The sequence below is a fragment of the Vulpes lagopus genome, chromosome 4 (assembly GCF_018345385.1).
Source record: "Vulpes lagopus strain Blue_001 chromosome 4, ASM1834538v1, whole genome shotgun sequence".
NCBI classification, from domain to species: Eukaryota; Metazoa; Chordata; class Mammalia; order Carnivora; family Canidae; genus Vulpes; species Vulpes lagopus.
The window spans coordinates 14484722-14512052 of record NC_054827.1 but is presented as its reverse complement, the minus strand read 5'-3'; the positions used below and the strand labels follow the sequence as shown (position 1 = coordinate 14512052).

At 38.3% G+C, this 27331-nt stretch overlaps 1 protein-coding gene across 43 annotated transcripts in view; it reads left to right on the top strand.

The window, feature by feature from the left end:
* Window positions 1–27331, top strand: part of SORBS2 (sorbin and SH3 domain containing 2) — a 215651-nt gene that overhangs the window by 128606 nt on the left and 59714 nt on the right. For 14 of the 43 annotated variants that reach the window (XM_041751706.1, XM_041751704.1, XM_041751717.1 and 11 more), the window contains 8 exons: window positions 10–134; window positions 932–1573; window positions 10498–10533; window positions 14431–14569; window positions 18438–18610; window positions 23568–23634; window positions 24355–24399; window positions 27141–27330. In XM_041751706.1, coding sequence (XP_041607640.1) covers window positions 10–134; window positions 932–1573; window positions 10498–10533; window positions 14431–14569; window positions 18438–18610; window positions 23568–23634; window positions 24355–24399; window positions 27141–27330 — 1417 coding nt within the window. The remainder of the gene's footprint in view (window positions 1–9; window positions 135–931; window positions 1574–10497; window positions 10534–14430; window positions 14570–18437; window positions 18611–23567; window positions 23635–24354; window positions 24400–27140; window position 27331) is intronic. The other 29 variants (XM_041751733.1, XM_041751729.1, XM_041751727.1 and 26 more) reach the window with 12 other exon arrangements.

Genomic DNA, 27331 nt, shown 5'->3' with positions numbered 1-27331 from the left:
TAATAAAAGCTTGGAGATCTTACAATGATCGAAATCAAGAGACACTGAACGGAGATGCTACATATTCCTCTCTTGCAGCAAAAGGTTTTAGAAGTGTTCGACCAAATTTACAAGAAAAAAAATCACCAACTCAGGTAATGTTGCACACTCTTGTCTACTGTGTTATTTTAAAGCATCCTATTAGACTACAGCTGTAGATTCTCTTCTTGAGTTCCATATAAATATTTAGATACATGTTTTATCTTTAATATGTTTTGCTCTTGTATTTGTATTCTTTGCCAAACTTTATTTACAACATAGAAGACAAGTTTTAAACTCAAAACAGGATTTATGGAATTTTTTTTTCTGATTCAGTTCATAAAAGTAGATCACTTTCTAACATAATGTTTACAATATTTTCTAATTCTTAAAAAGCTGGTAGCTGATGCTTTGGATTTTGAAGTTATGAGGTCAACAACACAGTATTTATTCAATACACATGAGTTATGCAACTGTGTATTATATTAACTAAAATGACTCTGTGTTGGAGATAGTAAAATTGTGCCCCAAACATGAAAACTGTTATTAAAACAATGTGGCTAAACATACAGTACCTATACCTCAAAGTCTAAAAATATGCCAAGAGAACACATGTTCATTTTTAATGTAATTTTCCAGAGTATAGATGGAAAAGAAACTCTGTAATGTATTCTCTATAAAAACTATTTTCTCCCAGAGGGCAATATTGATAATAAATTAAAATGCATTCTAAATGGAATAAAAATGATCATTTAATCAGCCAACAAAATGTGTAGAATAAGAAGAAGGTATGACGTTGCTTTACTTTCTTTAAGGGTAAAGTTGACACTGGTTTCTATAATGACTAACTTTGACTTTCTCTCTGTTTTTTCTTCAACATTATTTCTCTCTCCGGATGTTTTTGGCAATCCAGGCACCCTTTCCACCACTCAGAAAAGAGAGCTTTTGTAGCTCCTTGATAACCAATCACACAAAGGGTGACATTTTAAACCAACTAGTAACTAACACACAAACTCCCTTCTGTACAAAGTACTTTACTAACAGAAAACCTCTTGAGGGAACTATGTATTCTAATGATGAGTCCAACCAGACAATTGTATATTCTGAAGAATCTAACACAATGGTATCATATACACAAAAAATCACTAATCCACTACCAGTAGCTGCCAGCACTGGTCCCCTACAAAATGCTGATATCAGCACCCCATTTCTACAAGAGGACTACATGCAAGATTCTCAGACTCGAAGGATTTCTACATTGAAACTAATCCATAACCAGGATGTAGGAAGTAATGTCTACTTTAATACTCCACAGTTTTCCCAATCTGTGGAAGTACCATCATTCCCCAAAAGGCCTTGCTCACCGCCCCCTAACCCAGTGCCTGAGATACACACAGCATCTCTTTCCATTCAGATAACTCCCGTTTCAGGACACGATCCTAAAAGCCACAAACAGCTACCTGAGCTTTCTCCAGAGACTACAAAGATACCTCTTCAGCAAGAGAGACAAAAATCTGCAGTTGCTGCGGCCTCTCAGTCCTCAGACTGCCGGGTGGTACATTACACTTTCCAATCTCTTGTTACAGGTGTTCAGTAGAGACCCTAACTCCTTTGGTTTGGGCTTCTTCTATAACCTAATGCTTTGTTATAGTCTCCCAGCAGGAAGGGAAAGGAGAAAGAAACCATCTTCCTCATCTTCCTATTTAAAATCCTACTAAATTCATCAAGAAATTTCTAAGTACCTTTTAATCAAGAAATAGTAATATATATATAAATGTGCATTTATATGTGTATATGTATACACACACACATATATATGTATATATGTATACACACAGATCTTTTATACAGAAACCATGTTATAAAATTTATTCCTTCTAAGAATTTATTAGAAGTCAGTGATGGATTGATTATTGCTTAAGACTTTACAAACCACTTCAGTGCTCAAAGTACTTTTAAGTTTTACAGAAATATTTTTTATGCCAGACCTTTGAGTACCTAGATTTACTTTATTTATATGTATAAAGTCTCAAAATAATTAGCAATTATAATTCACTTTGGCAGGAAACATGTATCTTAATTCAACCAGCATTTATTCCTTTGTAGCTCAATATTAATTTTCACTGAATCTTGATCGATTTCTGCCTCTTGAGATTTATTTCAGAAAGCATATTCATTGATCTTTAATACTCAGACTGTTAGGAAGTAAATGTTTATTTTCCTACCTGCAAAATGCCCTCATAGTGTCATTCTGCTGACGTTTTTTCATCATTTAGAAGTGAAGTGTGTTTCTCTTCTTGGTTTCTGCAAAAACAGTGTAATTTCAAGAGCATATACTTTAAGGATAAACAGATTTCAGTTCACATCCATCCCTTCCCCATCTGTAACGCAGAAACCTTAAGCTTAGATGATTAAAAAACAAATGGGTATTTTCATATCTCTCTAAAATATCTCCATCAGCTAATTATGATAGGCAAAATTAATTTGTTAGAGAAATTTCTTTGAGTTAAGATAATATCTTTTGAAAGCCCCTAGGAAATATGATAAACAAGATAACAAGAATAGCAACTAGCAAATACTAAGAGTTTATTATATGCAGGCACTGTTACAACTTATTTATATTTATTAATAACTTCCACAATCCCATGAGGTGGGAAGCAAAATCAGGGATCTGCAAACAGGAATCTGCCTGTGTCAGAGAGCAAAATTAGTTGTGTCCCAGAACATGCGCCTCCACCAAGCAGGATAGAAGTCATAGCAAACACCACCACATTAACAACTCTATTTACTCATCTAACATAGTTTGGTTCTTCTAAATGGTTTTATTATGCTTGAAATTTAAGTTTGATAACTTTCTTTTTCCATAGGTTTTGTCCCTATCCATACTGACCAGAATAGTTGGTTTTATCACATAATCCCCAGAGGATCAGCATGATCTACAAATTAAGATTTGAGATCCTCATACTTTTTTTTCATTCAACAATTATTTATTGGGCATCTACTATGTGTCAAGTCTGTCCTAGTCACAGAGCTGTATTTGAAGCCATTGATAATTAAAATCTTTCCAGGGAGGGGGGAAATATTAATAAAAACTGAAATAAGTAGATTACATACATCAGAGGGAGATTATATAAATAACTAAGCAATGCTAAGCAGGGATCTGGGGAGCAGAGTTCATGTTATTTAGGGTAGTCAAGAATCCTCATTGAGAAGACAAAATGGCTTTGAAGGGGAAGCTCAGTCCTGTGAGAGAGCTCATCTGGTGCTAAGGTTTTAAAGCTGAAGTATGCTGGGGCTGCTCAAGGACCCGCAAGGAATCCAGTGGAAAGAAGAGGAAGAAAATGAGTCATAGATTAAGCAGAGGTGAAGTCAGAGGTAACAGAGACCACATGACAGAAATTCCTGCAAGCCATTGCAGTATTTCAACTTTTATTCTCAATAAAAATGAGAGTCATTGAAAGATTTTTAGCCCATAATGTTTATTTGACCCCTCATCTAATTAAATCATTCTGGCAGCTTAATTGAGAACTACAGTAGGGCAAGAGGGAGAATGCGTAAGCCAGTCAGGTGGCTTTTGCAACCATTTAAGTGAGGAATGAAGTTGCCTTGAAGCAGGGTGGAAGCAGCGGAGGTGGTGAGAAATCAGAGTCTGGATGTATTTTGAAAACAGAGAAAAGAGGACTTCCTAACTGGCTGCATATGGGACATGAAAGAAAAGAGTTGAGGTTGACCCTAAGGGTTTGGGTCTTTGCAAAGGATGCAAAGGATGCTGTTTGCCATCCTTTGTCCATAGAAACTAGATCATTGTGGGTAGAATGATTTGAAGAAAGATTGGAGGTTCCCTTTGGGACATGGTAAGTTTGAGATGTCTTTTAGATAGCCACATGGAGGGGCCAAGTATGAAGTCCAATATAGGAGTCTGGCATTTAGGTGAAAGGTCTAGGTTGGAGATATAAGCCATCGGCATACAGATGGTTTTTGTAGGCAAGAGACTGAATGAGATCACCAGAGCATGAGTACAGAGAAAACAGGAGGCCCAAGGACTAAGTCTAAGAGCATCCCCATAGTAAGAGGAGATACCAGGAAAGAAGATAAAAAGGAGCATTCCCTAAGGGAGAAGGAAATCCAGGAACACGTGGTATCCTAAAAGCCTAGTGAGGAAATTATATGGAGAAGGGATGTTTAATCGAGCAAATACTGCTGATAGGGCAAGTGTACGCTGAGTCCTGCTTACTTACCCTTGACTTAGTAGTGGCTACAGAGACTTTCTTGGAGTGGGCTTAAGAGACACTAGAAGAGCAATTAGAGAGACATCCTTTCAAGGTGTGATTATTGTAAACCCTTTCATCCGGTGATTCCCCGACCCTGAGTCTCAGTCCTTCATCTGTAAAATGGGGATAATAGAAGCATTCCTCTCATAGCACTGCAGTGAGGTTTGAGTAAGATACTGTATATAAGGAGTTTGGCATAGTGCCTGCTACATAGTAATCCCTCAACATGTAGTAGTTCTTGGTTTTTTTTTTAATAATATCCTTTCTGGGGTACCTGGGTGGCTTAGTTGGTTTTTAACATCCTACTGTTGGTTTCAGCTCAGGTTCATGAGATTGAGCCCGAGATCTCAAGGAATCTCCTTGAATTTCTCTCTCTCCCTCTACCTCTGCTCCCCACTCTTACCCACTACCCCCCCACACACACACACATATTCTCTCTAAAATAAGAAGTAATATCTTTAAAAATAAATAAATAAAATAATATCCCTTTTTCAAACTCTGCATCTGATTGGGAAAAAGAAATACATTGTTTTCAAAAATGCATTTTTTATGAGTGGATTAAAGTTTATGTCATCTGCCCTGCACTCTGTTCCAAAGTGACAGTGTGTTGTCTCTCATAGCACTTTATCAAAAAGTGGCATAACATTGTTGCAATTTTTATCTTTTTTTTTTTTTTTTGGTAGCAAGAGTATTTAACATGAGATCTACCCTTTTAACAAATTTTAAAGTGTGCAATACCGTATCGTTAACTATAGCCACAAAACAGATCTCCAGAACTTACTCATCTGGTTCATCTGGCATGAATGAAACTTTTTACCTGTTGAACAGCAACCCATATTCCCAGCCACACCACTGCCCCTGGCAACCAGCACTCTACTCCCTGCTTCTCTAAGTTTGACTATCTTAGATACCTTATGTGAGTGGAATCATGCAATATTTGTCCTTCTGTGACTGGCTTATTTCACCAAGCCTAATGTCCCCAAGGTTCATCTATGTCTCATGTGACAAGATTTCTTTCTTTCTTAACACTGGATAACATTCCACTGTATGCATACACCACATTTTCTTTATCCATTCATCTGCTGATCCATGTTGCTTCCATATCTTGCCTATGCTGATATACATCATTTTTAAGTCTCATTTTCCATGTAATGGCCTCTTACGATGGTGACCTTTTCGTTTTAAATACTTACATTCCACATTCTGGCAAGAACTCTCATTAAATGCCAAGAGCTGTAAGCTACACTCTATGAATCAGCTCAATATAGGTTCTATAATAAAGAATTAGCCTCCCAAGAAATTAGCAGACCCACGAAACAAAAACTCTCTATACTAAGAAGGAAAAGGAAACTTCGGTGTTGTACAAGTTTTCATTTACATTTTTTTGTTGTTGTTTTCATTAAAGTCTGACTATTGGTTTAAGAAGAAAACAGCAACCTACTTTCAGGTATTTTGATCCCCTCCATATTTGATAACTTAACATATTGCTTTATAAACTTCATATGTTTTCATCTTCTTACAAAGTTACAAATAGAATACAAAATGAGATGTGTTACCCTTCTGTTACTGTGGGAACAGATATCCTGTTGCTAAAAATGTCACATTGTTCTTCAATGTCAGATAAGTGAAGGTCTAAGCCAGAAGCTTTGAAAAGACAGCAAAAGCTACACCCTAAATATTTTCCCTGGCATTTGTGAATGCTGTGTCCTTTGCTTCAGGAAGATAAACTGGACCCTTCTATTATGAAATAACATAATCAATCATTTGCCAAAGCCTTACTTTCACAGCTGTTGCTGCCCATATGGTGCAGACTCAGAGGAAAATTAGTCTGACTGTCACGTAGAAAAAGGAGAAAAGTCATATCTTTTGCTCCATGGGATCAAGATATATAAATTAAGGAAGGCAGAGTCATGAACAAATGTCAGCAGCATGGAATGATAGGAAAGGTGTAGAATATAGAGTAGGTTTTCTAGACCAATCCCGTAAGTACCAGCCCAGCTCACTCATATATGCCATCAGGCCAGCCAACCAGTTTCCCACAACTTCTTTATTGGTCTGCTAAGCTATTAGTTGATCAGGTCTTTGGCAATTTCTTCATATGTCTAACATATGTCATGTGAAGTTTTTGAATGATTGAACAGTAAGGCATGTTTTGGAGTCCGATAAGAATTTAGAAATCACCAAGGATCTCCTCCACAGCACCTCCAACCCGATGAACATGAGCCTCTTCTTGAATACACTTAGGTATGGACAAGGGCTCAAGCCATTCTCAAGTCTAATTATGAGAAAGTACTTATAATATTAAGTCATAATCTGCCTTAACTTCTGTATATTCTTCCCACAGAGCAAAAGAGATGATATTCTCTCCCTTTTCTATATGACAACTTTCATATTTTTTGTTTATTTACCCTGCTCTTTGCTTTGTGCAAAGCATTCCTGTGGCTTCCAAGCTTTTCAATTTCTTAAAAATGACTCATTTATTGAGAGCTATGAAAACACACCAGATACTGTACTGCATACTTACATTTCCACACCTAATTTTCACTAGTTTTAGGAGAAGGGTTTAGTTAATATCCACATTTTACAGGTGAGGAAGCTGAGGTTATAGGATCTGCCCCAGTTTAACTCCAGATCCACAGCTCAACCAGCAACTTCCACTGTGTCTCTTTTCTGATATAACCTGACTCTTGAACCCCATCTTCTGGCACCGTTCTTAAAATATGACACCTTCCCATGATTCAAAATCATATTCTCCATCTGAGTACCACAGAGGACTTACAAGTATAGTGTATATGTTTTGTTTGCTTGCTCCTGAGTTCATTCATTTTAATTTGGCTTCTGTCAGGAGGAACATACCTTCTCCACCCCACCATGGTCCCACTATTCCCTATTATCTAATGCCTGGTCTTATCTGCACATTCTGGGTACATTCCCAGCCCAGAGTGGGCACTTGAGTTGGCAAGGCATACAAACCACCAATTCACCTTTTGCATTGCTCAAACGCATCCTTCCTGAGTCTCCTTGTTCCTTAGTTCCTCAAGGAGCCCAACCTAGAGTTAGCGGTCTCTTTCATCAACAGCTTCACCTTAGCATTTCGGGTCAAATTTATTTGGACCAAGATATTCAATGCTATTTTGAATAACCCAGTGCTCTTTCTTAGGATGTTAAGTATCTTGGGGTTTAAGTGCCTTTTCTTTGTAGAAACCAGGCAGCACCAAACTGGTGTTTCTAGCTCCCTCCTCTCTCATAGATCAACAATTGGAGATAAGGGAAAAAGAACAAAAGATGGTGAGTCTTGGCCTATTGTCAAACACTTGAACATGTCTTGAAAGATGGAGACAAAAAACAACTAAGATGATTTTCTGTAGTTCTCTGTCTGTCTGCCATAAAATTCAGTAGGAAAAAAATTACTCTTCTTTTAAGCTATTTTTCCTATGCTAAGTGATCCAGGTGAATAACATACTTCCTCTTGCCTTTGCAGGCTCTTCTTCCTACTCTCTTACCACATTTTCCCCAGAGAAACACGTATAATGTGGTTTTCTCTCCTGCTGTGTCTAAGAGAGAATTTCATTAATAAGATCAGGATAAAAAACTAGTCTAAGACATAATTTACATCTTTACGACAGAATATTTCACAGCTTTTGCTTTTGTGTAGGTAGCCTATAGACTTGATGTCTTAGTTTTATCTAAAGCAATTTAAGTGTGGTATGACTCACCAACAGTTATTTCATCTGTTACATACCCATACGTTAAGACTTAAAATTGTGAATATATCAGGAGATAGTGAAAAAAGTTCAAAAAATGAAATAGTTCTGCACTCTCTTGGAAGAACAAATGAATGGGTAAAAACCATTCCTACACATAATGCTATACAAATAAATTCATCACATTACCCATGACAATGGTGGCTCTAGAGAAAGAGTAGGCTTTAGTGTTTGACATGTATCAACTCTAAAAGGGTGCATACAGTAGGGAAACTAGTCCAGTAAGGGTTACAATCATTAGATTTTCCTTTTAATTTTGAAGAGAAAAAACTCTTCTGAGCATATAACTCAAATCCTTTGGCAGGATTTATCTATTATCTAAAAAAGTTTTCACTTAGCATAAGCAAAACTAAAGAGACTGGATGTTATATGGAAAACACCTTAGTGAAACTGCATTATTATGAGAAATTCTTCAAACACTATCCTCACCCAAGATAGCTTTATACTGAATTGCATTTGGACCTCTAGCAAGATTCTAACATTTTAAACTATAATTACTGTAGTTTTATAACATTATAGTTTTACTTCACAATAATACAGTTTTACTTACCTTATTATAAAAATTTACTAATAACATGGATATCTTCCTACTAGAAAATTTTAAGTTCTGGCTAACTTGAAAATTTCTGTCAGTTAATTCTAGAGATTTTAAAACTGTATACAGAAAAAAAAAAGTATCGGGATCCCTGGGTGGCGCAGCGGTTTAGCGCCTGCCTTTGGCCCGGGGCGCGATCCTGGAGACTCAGGATCGAATCCCACGTCGGGCTCCCTGCATGGAGCCTGCTTCTCCCTCTGCCTGTGTCTCTGCCTCTCACTCTCTCTCTCTCTATGACTATCATAAATAAATAAAATCTTAAAAAAAAAAAAAGTATCACCTTTAAAATAAGTGTGTTTAAACAACAACAACAAAAATCTTATTAAATAAAAATAAAATAAAGAAATCTGTCTTTTTATCCAGGGTTGGAATTTCTTTTTTTTTTTCTTTTTTTTTTTTTTTTTTAGGATTGGAATTTCTTAACTTGTTAGATTAAGAATGTGCTTTCCAATATCCACGAACCCCTTACATTTATCAAGAATTTTATGTATATATGAATTTGTGTATTTTTCCTCAGGAGAATCAATAGTTTTTCCTCAGATTTTTTAAGGTTTCTATGACTAAAAGAAAGAGATATATTTGATTTTTAAAATCCAATTAAAAGTCTGAGAAAAAGAATTAATTATGACCTTTTTTGAGATCAATAGCCACTGTGACATCAACTGTTATTAAAATGATGGCTGGCCAAGAACACCAATTAGTACCATTTAAACCTTTAACAGGCAAGATTTCTAAATGTATACAGTCTTCTTTAGTTTATTCCCTATCTTTGTATTAATGCCCCATAATACTTCTGGCTATCTGTCTTACAACTGGCTCCACATCAACACTCAAAAAAACCTTTCTTCTGACAGGGGAAGGAAAGAGTCGAGAAAAAAATTTTTGCTTTAGAGTTTCATTTACTCATGATGAGGCTGATGCTTATCATCATATTTGACTGTGTCGCTAGACATCAGAGTAGTCAGAAGGGACACTTACAAACCCTGTAATGGGCCATCCACTCTCTTCCTTTCACAGACCATCCTCCCCACCACCACCACCATGTTTAGCCTCTTAGGTTATATAGCCTTGGAGGTATGAAACCTTTCATTTCTCTAGTTTCTTTCTCCTTTACCTAAGACTTAAAACCAGCAGCAGCTCTAACCAACTAGGGCTACTTCTAATCATCATCAGGGGCTGGTTTTGTGTCCACTTCATTTTCACCCACAGGTACCTCTATTTTGCACTGCTCAGATATTTTAAAGTTCAATTCTCTTAGTATCTTATAGTGAAATTTTTTTAAAAAGAGAGTCATTGAGTGGAAAGGAAACAAAATTCTCTTTCCACCCAATTGTTTTTAGTTCATCATTCCTTAGACTTCTAAGTCAAGAAAAAAAAAAAAAAACATGAGGCAACCTATTTTATATCTTAGGGACAATTTCCGGGTGGGGGGGGGGGGGGAGATGGTAAGGAGAAATCTGCAATAAGAGTTTTTTCTGTTGAAGGGAAATGAATTCTCTAACCAATAGACAACCTGATATTATTTTGCTGTCGTGGATACAAAGCACAAAACTTCTGAGAGAATAACTCCATTATGCCAATACTCTCAAAGCTCCCACTCAAAATTACAATGCAGTGCCGTGTGAAAACTGGTCTTATTTCCAAAAACACTTATTGGATTCATTTTCTTCATGTTTTCATGCTTGTTCTATACTGTGTGCTGGCACCTAATCCTTTGAATGTCTTCCTTAAAGGCTTGCAAATACAGCTGATGTTAAAGCTGAATAAAGCCTTCTCTGGCACATTGCAAAAAGAGATGTTTTTATTAACTGGATAATTTATATCTCTTTTATTTTTCCCTCAAACTCAGCCTGGAAACCAGAACTTAACTGCCAATGTGCTGGAGGTAAATGCTTCACAGACACACAGACAAAGCACACCAGAAGCCTCTTCCTCACGCCTTCCTTCTATGGTGCTTTTTAACTGAGCCACTTTTTACTCAAGGGTGGCTCCAGCCAAGTCACTGTCGCTGCCACCACCTGCTGATTTGAGGCCTCCATAGCTGCACAGACCCCTGATCCTCTCACTGCTTTTTATAAACCCCTTCTCCTTGCTTCTGACCTCCTTATCCACATCTACACTGCAGGCTGTCTCACTACCGACTTGTCCTGCCCCTCCAGTGAGCACCCCCTGCCATTCCAGATGAGCTCAGTAGCTGAAACCATCCCCAGCTGTGGGTCTGAGGTTTGCTGTGACAGCTGGCACCACCGTGATCTCCACTGCTGCCATGCTTGCAATTATTCTTCCTTCCTTTGCTTGCACCACTTTTTATACAGATTCCCATCCACCGAACACAAGGACTGATTGATTTCTTGTCTGCCATCTTTGCTGCCAAGCACTTTTATTCACATAGGTGCAAATTATATCTAAGCCAATTCCATACAGTCCATCCCAAAAATCCTTGACAGTCATCCTCATAAGCCTCTTTTGAGGAGAAAGAGTCAACTATATTCTCCTCACTCATTTTGGAGTCATTTATATTTTCACCATGTTGCTCTAGCTAATGAGTTTGTACAGTGATTTGCCTTGATAAGATTTTGTTATCTCAAAGAAGAAATTATCTCAGAAATTTAGATACATACACATATAATATTCTGATGGTTAGATTACAGGGAAAGTCTAAAAATTCTCAAAAATTTTTAATGCAGCCTTAAATCCTAGTAGATAACAGCAAATTCTCATATGAGTGTGTCCTGTGTGAATAGTTTATATAGCCTTGTTTCTCACATTAACAATTGTTGACCACATGATGCAAATTCTTGTTTCTCTCTCACTAACAGCTACATCTTTTGAACCTAACTGTCTAACAGGTGTGAATGATGTAAATACTCTTAGCCTACACTGCAGAAATTTAGCCCTCTGATTTTTTGGAATTATTTTTCTTGAGCAACTCTGGCATAGAAATTTGTGACTTCATTTACAGTTTTATATATCAGTAATTTCTTTTCCACTTAGAGCAATATATAAATCCTACACATATGACATCATTTAAATGTGTCTATATGACAAGTTGTCCCCAATAAATGATTAGTGAATGACTAAAATGACTTGAAATTTTAAGGTACAGATTTTCAGTCATATGTAATGTGTAGATAAGGGCTTCACTTTGAAAGGTACATCACTTTAGGCAAAAAAAAAGGGGGGGATTTTTTTTCTAAAACTAATTTCATAATGAAGTTCGAAATAAGCACCATTATAAACAAAATTTTAGTTGTGATACATACTCTTTATGTTGTGTCAAGGTCATAAACCTGAAAATTTCATGCATGGAGAAATATAAGCCTTGTGTTTTTCAGGACATTGCAATCACAGAAGACAAAAGATACTTTTTAGTATCTTTCTTAAATATTTAACAATGCTTTAGATGGGGTTTAATATTCATTCAATGGCTAGATATAAAACTTTGCTGTGAAATGTTCCAGTTAGTAACTGGGCTACAGAAAAAAAAGATTTTTTTAAATACCTCACTTTCCAGGGTACACCCCACCTACCACTACAGCCAGGAGCTCAGCAGACCTGGGCCTCTCCATGTCTTACTGGATTTTCAATAGTTCTTTACTTTTAAAACTTTAAAAAATGGTAGGGCCTTTAACCAAAGATACAGAACAGTGACAGAATATCAATTTAGGTACTAACTGATTTAATTTGCTATTCTTAAGACTCTTCACCCTGTGAGGACTTCTCCCCCTGCCTATGTTTCTGCCTCTCTGTGTCTCTCATGAATAAATAAATAAAATCTTAAAAAAAAAACCTCTTCAGGAGCCTAAAAGGCATACATATAGTCTTGTGGGCACCTTCAGAGCTAATTGTAACTGAACTTAGTTTCAAGTTGCAATTTAAATTGCACCTAGATTCTCCACGAGATGATTTTCCTAATAATTATTTCAGTATTACAACAAAGTATTTTCTAAAATTCTATGATATTATTTCATTAGTAAACTCCTAGTTGGTTTAGCACAATGAAACCCTAAGTCTATTTGCAGTAAATATAAATAAATATTTTTTAACCTGTAATCAATGTTACTGGAACTGTCAAAATAAGATTCAAGACAATTTCCCTAAGTTTAGTAACAAATTAATGTAATGGTTTTTTTTTTTTTTTTAATTTATTTATTTATTTATTTATGATAGTCACAGAGAGAGAGAGAGAGAGGCAGAGACACAGGCGGAGGGAGAAGCAGGCTCCATGCACCGGGAGCCTGATGTGGGATTCGATCCCGGGTCTCCAGGATCGCGCCCTGAGCCAAAGGCAGGCGCCAAACCGCTGCGCCACCCAGGGATCCCAATGTAATGGTTTTTAATAAGAATTCTCCTGCTTTTAACATTTTAACATTCATTGTAACACCCTATAATAATAGTATTACAATTATATTTACAAAGAACCAATTGGTTTGGACATGGTGGCAAAAATATTCTCACATAATTCGTCAAAGTTACAGACAGGCCCTGAAGCATTTGGGTAGGCCAGCACCTCACATCGTTTGAATGCCCAGTGCTCTTTAGGTAGCAGATCTAGAAGATATATGGTGGCTTGTGACATGAGAGTGGTTTCTGCAAGAGTTTAGAGAAATACTTAATCAGTAAGCACAATCATTATAGTGGAATGTTGATTGTAGGACAGATGTGGTATGGCTATAAAACAATGAAATTAAATTAACTCCTGGGTCATTTCAAAACATCTGCTTTAAAGTGAAAATTCATGGAAATATGCAGTTGACTACCTACATTTCAGGCCTATATTTTACAAGTTTAATTTGTTTTAAAATAAGTAGAAAAAGCTCACAAATGATGGTTCTTTATGTGCATGTGTGTGTTTGCATATTCAGCTGTAAGGTATTTTAACTAAATGCTCTCACTAACGTTTTGTCTCACCCGCATGCATTATGTAATCTCCATCATGCTCCATGCTGTGTTGTGGATGGAGAGGCATCCTTAACAGTGGTGAGCTCAACCTCTGTGAACTCAGCTGATCCAATTCAATTCAATTCAATCAGAATATATATCTATTAAATATCTACTATGTTATTAGCACCAGACTGAACACATAGAAACTTATATATGACAAGTATCTTGATATATCACTGGGGATATAAAATACCCAGCTATAAAGCAATCAAAATAATGAATTATTAATAAACAAAAAAAAGGCTCATAAAGTGCTAGATGAAAAGCCGGGGTTAATTTTTTTTATCACAAAATCTGATTCTTCTGGAATACATTGCTTCATGATAAATAAATCCAAACAGTTGTGTTCCTCATATTATCAGCTTGCCTAGAAACATCCATCCACTGGAGGATATCCCTAAGCCTGAAAACCAATCTCCTTCTTCCTGTCAAAGAAGATTCATTTCAAATCCCTCATGCAGAGCAGTGTGACAATGTTCTGACCACCCGTCACGACTATAAAAGCAAATTCACCCTCCACGTTTATTTTATACTGACTCCCACTGATACTTTTGGCATCTCTGTTGGCAGAGTGGCATGCCCAATGGTCAGCTGATTCTATTCTTCCTAATTACCTCCTGTGCCCTCTGACATCTAAGACAGTGATTTCAAAAATAAGGGGAGATAGAGAAGACATTGAAAAAATGTACCCCATCCCTGTAGACATCAGTTTTCAAAGTAAATAAACACTTGACAGCTGATTACTGTCATGTGAGTAAAAGTCTTTTATTGTCATCTAAAGGAATGATGTTTACAGGGGACTATGTGCTATAACAGGATGTCTTTGCTCTTTTCCCAGAGCCAGATAACAGTGAATGGAAACTCTGGAGGCGCTGTGAGTCCAATGAGTTACTATCAAAGGCCATTTTCCCCTTCAGCTTACTCTCTCCCAGGCTCGCTCAATTCCAGCATTATCATGCAGCATGGCCGGTCACTTGGTGAGTCATTTGATAGTCGTGATTTCCATAACAATTTCAATATAGCAAGTACAAACCACATGAGAAAAATACCAGAGTAATTTTTTTTTAAAAAAAGGAGGAAGAAACATTCAACACACCATTAGTTAATGATGCTATCCTAGGGGAAGAATTAACAGCAGAGGATTCAACACTGGAAAAGTAGGCATACAGCTCTTCCAAGACAATGATTGCATCTACCTCCGAGGCTATTAGGCATTTGGGGTTTGGGGTAGAAAGAAAAACATGGCCAGATAGGCAGGAGAATTCACATGACCAAAACATTCATACAGCACATTTCCTTGGATGGCAAATACCATCCATGTTCAAGAGAGCCTATTCTTTTGTGGAAAAGTTTTCATTGTAGAAATTTGTGTTGGTATAAATAAAGAATTGTTAAAGAGTTAAAACAGTCTAAAAAGGGAACAGGCTGCCTCACCAAAGAGTAAACAGTAAACTACTGCCTCACAAAGTAATAAACTGCTCTTCGAACTGAGACCAGAAGACCATCGGCCAGGGATATGAGTTCCTTTCAGTAATGAGCCCTGAATGTTATAGAGAGTTCTTAATCCTTTGAAAATTAAGAATTGGATGAAAGAAGGTCTCCTCTAGAAAAAAAAATGAACATTTGAACATTCATAAGGAAAAATTTTAAACATATAATTTCATGGAACTTGTGACCTCTTTGAAGCCTCCTGGATAAGAACTTGTACTATACGATAACAGATATTTTTATGTGGCAAAATATATTAGGACTATTTAGAAAGTAACAGAAGTATTTCTTAGTTTTAAGAATGTCAAAAAAAATCAAAACACTAAAAATCAAACCAGATCAAACCATCATCCGAATTCATGCTGAGAAAGTTTCCATGACGCTGAGTGGTTGGAAGGCTTCCAGACAGCAGGGAGGAAGGCCGTGAAAAGTTTGCCAGCAGCACACCTCTCAGAAAAGCAGGAGAGGACCAGTGCTCTGGCTACCACCACCCAGCAACAGAAAGAAATTAGAACATGAGGTTTTGACCCCCATTTCCTTTTCGACAGCAGGCAAGACCTCATCTCCCCCAACCCAGTTTGTTGAAAAACATGATGTCATCAGCTTACCCAGGAACATTCAGCATGCTCACTGTGGATCTCAACTTCTGTGGTCAACAAAACCTGTCTTACACTTACATGTAGCCCTGAGACTCATTAAAGAAAAGTCTAAATATCCTTGTGCCTTCTCTAATGCTGCTCCTGGGGATCATCTATGAATCTTAGAATGAGCTCCTTTAGAGTATAAGAAAGTAGAATACCTTTGTGCCATGAAGTTGCTCTTAAACCATCAGTCCATGGTGCAGTATTATGATGGGAGCCCATTATACCTAGATTTTTTTACACAGCTATACATTATCACACATCTATAGTAAAACTATAAGTTATTCTAGGCCATAATATTTCCCCAAATAATTATCAGAGTCTGACTTTTTGTCTTCATTATCTGTCTTAATAAATATGACTTTGTCCCTCCAACCCCAAGAAATAGAATACATAAATCCTTGAATGCAGACAGGCTTTCATATTAGAGCATATCAGTGTGTAGACAAACCATTCTACGTGGAAAGAAATTCCCTATCTAAACACATGGAGCAGATTCCAATCGGCCAGTGCCAAGATAGGTCCTGAGGAGCATATATACATCTCTCCTGCCTTAAAGAAACTTTATATTGAGGACAAAAGACTACAAAAATGACTGTTAGTGCACCTATGGAAAAAAAAATAAAGGTCTAAATTTGTATCATGTAAATATCAATTCATTGAATCTTGTGAACCACATTTGAAGAGAGAGTTAATGCTGTTTGCTTAGGCTGGGACTTTGCACATACGAAGTGCTTAAAAAATATTTGTTTTTTTAGGAGAAATACCACCATCATGATTCCTGACTCAAATCCTTTTGGGGATTAAATGGGAAATCAGAATCAAATACCACATTGTGTCGTAATTTAGAGTTGGCTTGAAAAGGATCCTGCTTTTATGTACAATGGCACATGAAACCATTCTTCATCAGCAACGGATTGAAAATACTTTTCGACTGCAAACTCAATTGAACATAGCCATAATAATAGTGATAGCACTTATAAATATTATAATAGATTTTAACTTATAGGGGTCCTCACTGTACTTTCCCTTATACTGATGAGTTAAATCCTTTTAAGTCTTACTTGTGAAGTTCTATATAAATTTGTTACAAAAACACAGTCATAGCTTTTGAGATGAATAGATAGACATACATGTACACACATATATATATGTAATCAATTAAAGCTACCCTGGATCATTAGAACTTTTCCATATCCACATAGAAAGGAGTCCTTCCGAGTACTGGATCAGACTATGTCAAGAATCATTCTTGCTCACCAAAATTTTGAAATTTAGTATAAAAAAGCAGGGAGCCATATTATCAATTGTGCCCAATGAATGGTAATAATGTTGACCTTCATAAATATCTGTGAACTAAGAGTAAGTGGAATATATAGTACACGAAGTCCTCTCTGTTTCTTATGAAAATATACTAAAAGCTAATAAACACGGCATGAAGACAGGAACATGATAAATCTCAACTAATTTTTATGCTTAAGGTAATTTTTATACTCAAGGGGCAAGAAGTCGTGGGTTTTGGTATTTTAAAGTAAAAGCAAAGACATTATGGCCATAGTGGCTACTTAAATAAAAATCAACACCGATGATTTAAAATCGTTTATTTAATCCATAAGCCCTCACATGTAAGTACATGTTTGGATGTGGAGATTTCCTTTTTTTTTTTTTTGGATGTGGAGGTGTCCTAATGTGATCTTTGTTTTCAGTTTACTTTTACGAAATTGCAGCTGTATACTCACCAGTCATATCTTTTGTTCTCAGAGGACATTTCTGCACTTTTAAATAATAGTAGTCAGCAATGTCACAAGAATACTAATGTCTCAGTTCCTGCCTCCTCATCTATAAAACAGAGCCAAACATACTAGAAGGATAAGATGAGGTGATACATATAAAGTCATTTCTTCAACAAATACCCACCAGTTGCTTTGACGTGGATGGACCTGGAGGGTATTATGCTGAATGAAATAAGTCAATCGGAAAAGAACAAACATTATATGGTCTCATTCATTTGGGGAATATAAAAATTAGTGAAAGGGCATAAAGGGAAAGGAGAGAAAAATAAGTGAAAATATCAGTGAGGGTGACAAAACATGAGAGACACCTAACTCTGGGAAATGAACAAGGGATAGTGGTAGGGGAGGTGGGCGGGGGGTTGGGGTGACTGGGTGATGGGCACTGAAGGAGGCATTTGGTGGGATGAACACTGGGTGTTATGCTATATGTTGGCAAATTGAACTCCAATAAAAAAAAATTTTTGTAAGTCATTTCTTAACACAGTGACTGCCCCAGGGTCACACAGTCTTTTTTTTTTTTTTAAGATTTTATTTATTCATGAGAGAGAGAGACAGGCGGAGACACAGGCAGAGGGAGAAGCAGGTTCCATGCAGGGAGCCCGATGTGGGACTCGATCCTGGGATTCTGGGGTCACACCCTGGGCCACCCAGGCGTCCCAGATGCTATTTGGGACTTTGAGCAAATGCTATTCTTCCTCTCAACCTTCTTCCGAAAATGACAAGGACCTTGTTGCTAGCATCCTGTTGGGTACATAGCTCCATGATAACAACAGGTGGCTCGAATGGAGGGTAAATGGGTTAAAAGAGATAGTGATGGAAATAAACCCCATGATAGAGTTGGCATCACTGTGCAAGAGGCACATCATCAATTTATGATTCCTTGTGCCTCAAATACATTATATGTCCCCAAACTGTCTCCGCAGATTCCACCGAGGCATATCCCCAGCACGCACAGTCTCTGGACGGCACCATGGGCAGCTCCATTCCACTGTACAGATCCTCAGAGGAGGAGAAGCGAGTGACCGTCATCAAAGCCCCGCACTACCCGGGGATCGGGCCCGTGGATGAATCTGGAATCCCCACAGCAATTAGAACGGTAGGGAATGCCAGGGTGTGCGTTGCTGCAGGGCTGTGCACAGACTCCACAAAGGATGGATTGTCGATGGCTTTGTGCATTCCTACGCTCTTATATAATGAGGATTGCCCTCTGTGCCATCTGAGTTCTCATGAATATTATGCTGTGTGTGGCGCAGAAAGAGAACTTGTCAATCGAAGCTAATCACACAATCTGGGTTTGCATTCTAATTGAAAATCATGAAAATTGCGATCTTGTTAAACAATAAAGGTATGTTTTGTTTTGTTCTACCTTTTCCCAACGAGTGTCAGGGCCATAGAGAGACAAAAGAGAAGGAACAAGAAAATGCGAATTCTTTGGCTGCATTGAATTCCCACGTGCATGGCAAATAAACCAGTGATTTGTTTCTTGAAATGGATGTGTGTTCACATCCAGGAGATTGGGAGCTGTGAATTGGGCTTTGGGAGGTGAGATGATTTTGGAGTGAAGGGAGTTAATGTCATGGAAAGGAAAAACTGTGAAGAGAAATACACATTTTCGTGTCCCTCTTCAGCTGTGCCTGCTGTGAGCCCTCAGTGATGATAAGTGAAAGTGTTTGGATTTTTTTTTTTTTTAAGTCTTTAAACTCTGCCAAAGTATTGCTCAGTGTGTCAGGGCAACCCCTTCTGGCAAAGCTCCGCAGCAGCAGAGACAGCTATTGAGAGCCTGGGCAGGCAGCAGCTCGCTGACCAGTCTACTCGCAGAGAAGGTTTGTGCTAGACGGCAGGAGGAAGACTCTGGAAACCAGGATGAGAGCAGCAGCATCTCTGCAGGTGAACTGGGGGGATGTGCAAGAAGTGGGCGCAGGCTGCACTCACGTGCCTGCAACAGCCACATACCTGGCGGGCTGTTGCCAAGAGCTGCTTCCCTGGAATGCGAACCCTGGGGGGCCAAAGACAATAGTGGGGAGAGGAAAAGAATGGGAAAAAGATCAGGGGGAAAAAAGCAGTGGTAAGACTGCATTTCTCGCATGGGGATTCCGTGTTCTGAGAGAAGAGTTAGAAATCGATTATTCCAAGCATCTGTATTAGAATTGAAAGCCAGAAAGTCAATCTGCACACAGTTGCTGGGGTTGTAGACTCTGCTAGATGCTGGGAACGTTGAATGTGGCTAATTACAAAGTCCTAGAAAAATCTATGTTGGAGCTGATGATTGTCGTATTTAAGTAAAGTAATAGAAAAAGTTCAGGGATTGTGACTAACAGCCTTATGACAACTATATGTTTCTGGTGATGGTGTTTTGTCATTTGTTCCCCTTTTAAGCTTTCTGACTCAAAATGGTTAAATTTGAAACTTCTTTTCCAAATAATGGAAGGATGCAGTGTCAGACAGGAATGGTGTCGTCGGTTTTGTTTCATTGACCCTCAAGTCACAGTATATACACAAATTAGGAGATTCCCTGGTTCTATGTTGTTATAGATTTCTGTCTGAAAGGATTGTTATCTGAGATATCTGGGTGTGTCTTTAACTTGATAAATGATATATAAAAAAACACACAAAAAGCTGGGCCAATTTTATTTTTATCCATAAGACATAATTTTCTTAAATAGCAAGGACTTGCTTACTTGCTTACTAGTTTTCAAAAGGAAAAAAAACAGATATCGTAGTTAGTGAAAATCAAGTAGTATTAAAATTCTATATTGCCTCTCTACTTGCAAATCACAGCATGTTTAGATATGCATCAGCAGATACATGTACTAAACATTCGATGCTAGTTTCCTTTCTACAAAATGGAAAATGAAATATAAACAGCCCAGACGTTCCTTATAAGGAACCCTAATTTTTATGTACAGTCGTGCTCTTATTTAGACTTTTAAAACTTTGCAAAGAAGGCACAGGTCTGTGAAGACTCTTATTCACGGGTCCCTATTTTCCAGGCTGGCCGAGCACATCCCCAAGTATAGCTGTGTTTACAAATGTTGAGTCAGGCCATCTCTGAGCCACCGCAGGCCAAGAATCTCCAAGGTTGTTTTTCTTTCTCATCGGTGTAGAAAGTAATGATTATCAGACTCGAATTGCTTCACACGGACTTTCTGCTCCGTGTATCCACCAAAGGCAGTCCTGTCTCAGTGTATCATGTTATAGTCTCATTTTAGACAACTAGCCTATACCAAGGAAACAGAATTTTGTAAAGTAAACTAGAAACTCTAGAAAGCCAAAAGTCGACAAATGTACCTTTGAGTGATTTGAATGAAGGCTCCCGGTCTGCCCTCTCTCAGGTGACCTGGGACGTCTGTGTTAGCCTTTTACTGCCATTCTTCACAACAACAAAAATCACTAGGGTTCAGGTCTCAGGAGGTTGTCTAATTAAAGCCAGCTAGTTAAGTGAAATACAAGATTCCCTTCTTCTAGTTCAAATATAACACCGTTTGAGCCTTTTCAAAGCTAGAGAGGGCAAAAATAGAATGGAATCACTGTATACTCCTGTGTAGGAAATCTGTGTCTCTTCCCATTTTTGGAAATCTCTGCATGATAAATCAATGTAGAGTTCTGATACTTTGTAAACTGTAGAAATGTAAAATTCAGGTGCATTCTGCCAAAATTACAGAAAACAACTGAATCCTGAATTGCTAGTAGTTTCACTGTTCACACAAAGATAACCTTGAAGGACACATACGAAAGGAAACTTCCTTCAATTTGAGTAGACGTCTGTTTCCTTGGCCTCAATCTCAGCCATAGCATGTCCATGACGCCATTTATAAAAGAGACTTTAAATGCTTAGAGTGCTTCATTTAGAAAGGGACACGGAGTTTTAGCATTGCCTTTTACCAGCTTCACGTTCCTCTTTGCCGACCAGTTGGGCACTTCCTGGCATCTCTGTGCTCACCATATAAAGCTAGCAGATGGCACAACTGAGCTCCTGCCTGATACGTGCCCTCCAGCAAGTGAAGAAAAAAAATCCTGTCTGTCAAGACACATTGCCATATACAGTGATATCACTTACTTATTAGATTTCCTTGTTGCTATTGGTTGTGTCCAGGTATGGCTGGGCAACATGTTGGCACAAAGTTAGGTCTTATTTTCTATGGCTGAATACGTAAAGGAAATAAAACTTAACGAAAGGGAAATTGATCTTTTATGAACACGTCCCTGAAAGACACACGTTCAGCTACTGTATTTAAACCAGCAAATAGGGCAGCCCCAGTGGCTCAGGGGTTTAGTGCCTGCCTTTGACCCAGGGCGTGATCCTGGAGTCCCGGGATCGAGTCCCACGTCAGGCTCCCTGCATGGAGCCTGCTTCTCCCTCTGCCTGTGTCTCTGCCTCTCTCCCTCCCTGTGTCTCTCATGAATGAATGAATGAATAAATAAATACCCAGCAAATAATAACTAGACTCCTGCTTCATCACTGCACTCCTCTCGCCAGCTCCCACCATCTGAATATAAGGTTAATCAACAATATCCTCAGCTTCTCCATTACAGAAAGCGCCTCAAGTGAATGATGAGGTGATTCATAACAAAGTCAAGTAGCTCTTAATGTTAATCTATATTTATGGTGACTATCAGAACCATATACCTTAGGTTCTGATATGGCACAGACTCCTCAGTTTCCAGATGAAAAATGCAATTACCACATTTCTGAGGAGAAATTTCAAAATAAATTTAGATATGGCACAGACTCCTCAGTTTCCAGATGAAAAATGCAATTACCACATTTCTGAGGGGAAAAAAATAGGATATAAGGTCTATACCAAAGCTCAGTATAAAAAGCACAAGAATATTTTTGTGGCAGTCCTAACAGAATATTTTATATCAAGAGAACTGTCTCGGAAAATCCAGTTCATTTATTACCATACACAGAATGATTGAGTTTCTTGCTGGAGTATTTCTGGAAATGTTGAGATAAAGATCTTGCCAAGCAAAATCATTAATGATTATAAAGGTGCAGGTCTCCTTCACAGGTGCACAGTCAGGTAGCATTCCATCTAATAACCTGGATTCATTCATTATTTTATTCTATAAATATGTAATGCTCCCTACTGCTATTATCTATTGAGCGTATCTTATATTCTAGGTATCGTTCTAGGTCTTACTGTATATGTGGTTTCCTTCTATTTCCATAACAACCCTCTGATATAGATATAATTATCTCATCTTAGAAAGGACAAAATTGAGGCCTAAAAGCTTACTTAACTGGTCCAAATTCATATGGCTAAGAACTATGCAACAATAATTAAAGGAAGCAAGATTTGCATCTATGTTGAGCTGACACTAATTTTTTCTTCCCACTACAGTCCACTGTTCCTACCGTGTCCCAACCCAGGTGTGTGCAAGGAGCTTCTGCTCTAAAGGAATTTACAGTTTAGCCAGGCAAAGTCACATACATTTTATTAGCATGTTTAAAAACTTTCAAAACAATATTTACATCTTTTTAGATTTGCTGCAGGACTCCAGACTATGTACTCCGGACTATGTACATTCAGTATGTTAGTAATTTAGGCTAATAAATATGATATTTTTATTTCTCTAAATTTAAGCTGATAAGAATAGAGTTTGAAAGTCAAAAATATCCCCTCGTTAATTCTAAAAATAATGTCTTGGCCAGAACACTCACTAAAATGTTTTTAAGGATAATGATAATCATCACCAAAAGGAGGTAAGCAAACTATTACAACACCACAGCTTCTAGTCCATGAATTTTATATAAATATGTTTGTGCAAACATCAAGTATCTAGGGCTGGGCACAGTATGATTCAGAAAAATTAAAACCATAGCATATGATGTTCCAATTCAGCCTAAACTCAAACAAAGGATAACCATATTTACAAGCTGCCTGCATAACTGGATAAGTCGCTGGTACTACCATCATGAGATAGATGGTTTTTTTAAATCACAGAACAGAAATCTGCTCTGAGAAAAGATAAAATATAGAAAGAAAAACACTGAGGAACACTGTTGATTTGGAACCAGTTTTTTAACCATTGGGCATTCTCTTTTATAGACAGTTGACAGACCAAAGGACTGGTACAAGACAATGTTTAAGCAGATTCACATGGTGCACAAGCCAGGTATGTATGTTACTGGGTTTTCTGATCAGACCCCATGGGGGAAGGCTGTATGTGTGCTCTCCTGTATAGTTCTGGTTCACACAAAATGTTAGGACCCCAGCAACACCGTGGCTGGCCCTCTTTCTCTTCTCTTCTCCTTACGTCACCCTCAAATCACAGACACCTGTGCTCCTGCCTCACTGCCGAACTGCCAAGAAGCCTCTTATTAGGTGACCCTTGGAGGGCCTCCAGGTGCTCTGGTCCCTTCCTCCTTCCCTGGGCACAACCTGGAGCGGTGTGGGGTGGTGTGTGCGTAAACAGAATCCTTGTTCCTCTGTCCGCACATGCCAGCTGCTTACCGAGAGAGTGAGCAGAAGTAGGTCTCTCCAGGTTGACAAGAGACCTTTAAAGCACTTCCCAGAGGAAATTTCATGATTTGGAAGAGAAGGCTGCCCGGAGAAGTGAGGACAATCCCTTGACCTTGTATGCTGGGGAGAGGGCAACAGAGCAAATGCATTACAGACAAGCGAGCACAAGCTACAGGAGCCCAGCAACAAAACTATCTTAGAAAATTATAAAAATGAAAAAAAAAGAGAAAATTATAAAAATGGTGTTATGAACCAGGCAAAATACGGTGGTTTTCTACCACATTTTTTTGCTTGTTTCTCTGAAGTGCTACTGTCTTGTTATGATACGGTGACCGGATCTGTATTACCATAATATTTATGTTTCATTTTCTAGATGATGACACAGACATGTATAATACTCCTTATACATATAATGCAGGTAGGACGGGTTTCCTTGCTCGCACTGAATCCTGTATGCTCGGCAATGCTTGGAAGCACTTCACACTCACTTTTTTACCCCTATTTGAGCCGCATGTTTTAGGTGTATACAATTAAGAGGATGCTGTTTTTCTTTTCTCAAAGCATGCATGACAAAAGGATCGATCTTTTCTCATGGAAATGAGAACTAATACTGTTTTATCTCATTCATTCTCACTGTCATTTCATTCTCGGCTTCAGGAATGTTTAACCAAAGTATGAAGGACAGCATGAAAGAACACACTGTAACTAGGGTACAAAATAAGATAAAGATCTCCTTTTATCAGCAGCGAGAGTGATCACAATTGCGTAAGATCTCTCAGATACACTTCACAAAAAACAAGTCCAGCAAAGTATTTTGTGACTCTGTCCATGCTTGTGCTCCAAAAATGCAACCATTCATTGAAGGATTTTTAAAAATCCCACTCCGCTGGGCCACTTTTCTGACTCACAGTTGCCAACGGTCATAATGGCACGACTTCAGTTCTGGACGTTTCTAACTTGTATTTGAGTGCGTTGGTATCCTGTGACGTGGAGTGAAGGACCCCTACAAATTGTTTCCCTTCCTCCTAAATGTCACAGTAGGAGATCCCATGTAGGGCCTCCTGTCACTTCCCAGCCTGGGCTGGGGACTGTTGCACAGCGTCTGTTTTTCCTTTCTTTAGAGCAAGCTCCAAGGCTTAAGCTGCTCATCTCCCTCTCAACAGCTGCAATCTCACGTAGGGACCCCCAGGGCAGCCTGGCCTCAGAACCGCATAGGGTCCCTGAAGGCCAGCACTCAGGCGGCCCTATAACTGTTAGGGAGTCTGCTAACCAGTCCCCAAAGGCAAATAGAGAAGAAAAACCGGACAGAACCAGGTTAACAAGCTGCAAGACCTCTGAGGTTTCCATCCTCACTCTTCCAGATAGCAGGAGGCCGAATAAAATGTTTTCCTTCAACTTTTATTCCTAGCCACACATCCTTTAGCTTGTTAAAAAACAAAATTCAGCCCAGTAAATTTTTACAGATATTACCGGCTTTGTTCAACGATTCATGAGTCTAGCAGCATCCAATCTAGCAGATAGAAAGGAGCTCCCAGGAGCTGCACAAAATGAAAGACTTTAATAGGCAGAAAGGAGCCAAATAAGGAAGTTATACTAGGAGAAAAAAATAGTGGGTAGGTGATGGCAAGGTTACTTTTCTTCTAAGGGATGGTCGGCGTCTATGTGTGAGATGACCTCACTAGTGCTGGCCAGGCGATTCCTGATTGTCTGGTTTAAGATTCCATTTCTAGAAGAGCCAAAACTGTAATTAAGTCTCCATTCGGTGATATGGAGCTTAGCATACATAAGTGACTCTACTTGGGGCCTGTTTTGTTTTTAACAAGCTGTAGAGTTAAAATCAGACTGTAGAATGCAGGCAAAACAGGTAGTGCAGACATCGTCTTTTATTTCTTCAAAGATTTATTTATTTATTTTATTCTGAGAGAGAGGGGGAGAGCACTGGCGGTGGGGAGAGGCAGAGAGGGAGACAGAGAGAACCTCAAGCAGATTCCCCACTGAGCAGGGAGCCACATGTGGGGCTTGATCTCAGGACCCTAAGATCACGACCTGAGCCGAAATCAAGAGCCTGAAGCTCAACCAGCTGAGCCACTCAGGTGCCCCCAGACATTGTCTTTTCACTTGTCCTGGCAATTTGTATGGACCTTTAGGAGAAGCGGATGAATGACAATTGACTTAACTCAAAAGACTAAGGTGGCAGGAAATTCAGAATTTTAAAAATTATTTTTACTATTGAAATTCTGTATCCATCTGTAATTAATAAATTGAACAGTAGTCACATATAACCTTGCAGAGCCCTTTCAAGATAGTTTTGCTGTTTCATAGGTAGACAAAGCAACTGCAACTAGACTCTCCCTGCACTAACCCTGCATCCCAGGGTGCTGTGTCTTGTACTTCCTGCCTCTTTTTGTTTCTATTCTTAAGCCATCTCTGCTACCCACTTCCCCCACCCACCCAAATCAATCCTACAGGGCTGACCCTGGTGCCATGGGTTCCAAAATAACTCCACTGACCAATCCACCATCTTCTGAAATCTTTCATTCCTAATATGCGTTTTCCTCATTTGGCCGTTCTCATGTTACCAGTTATTTTCAATCACAATTCTATCCGTGTCTCATTTCCCCAGATACAGTACAAGCTTACAGAGGATTTTTCTGTCTTTAAGACTTGTTTATATACAGCACATATACAACTCGCTTAATATTTTGTTTGATTGCAATGAAGATTTTAATTATCATGTAAACCAGAGCTTTGAAAGTAGTAGAAGAGATTTGGAAACAGTTCAGTGCACTATTTTTAATCTTCTTCTGAAAACTTATCTATGTTACTAGTTTATATTATCCAGGAGAAAATTTGCCGAGTACCTGTAAGTTTATTCCTAATTACCAGTCTAAATTATTACTAATTTCAAGATGATTTACTTAATCAGTCATTACGAATAAAATATATCAATTAACAAATTAACATGTTAATAATGATTAATCAATTAATACTATTCATAAATCGATTGAGAACATACTGCCCAATGCATGCATCATGAATATCCTCACTGATAAAAATTTTGGTCAAATCACTGGATATTTTCTGGAGTATAAATAATTTAAAGTGCTTTTAAAATATTATCTGCTTCTGTTTGTTTTGTTGTGTTGTGTTTCGTGACAGGCCTGTACAACTCACCCTACAGTGCTCAGTCACATCCTGCTGCAAAGACCCAGACCTACAGACCTCTCTCCAAAAGCCACTCTGACAATGGCACCGATGTCTTTAAGGACGCCTCCTCCCCTGTTCCTCCCCCACATGTTCCTCCTCCAGTCCCACCACTTCGACCAAGAGACCGATCTTCTACAGAAAAG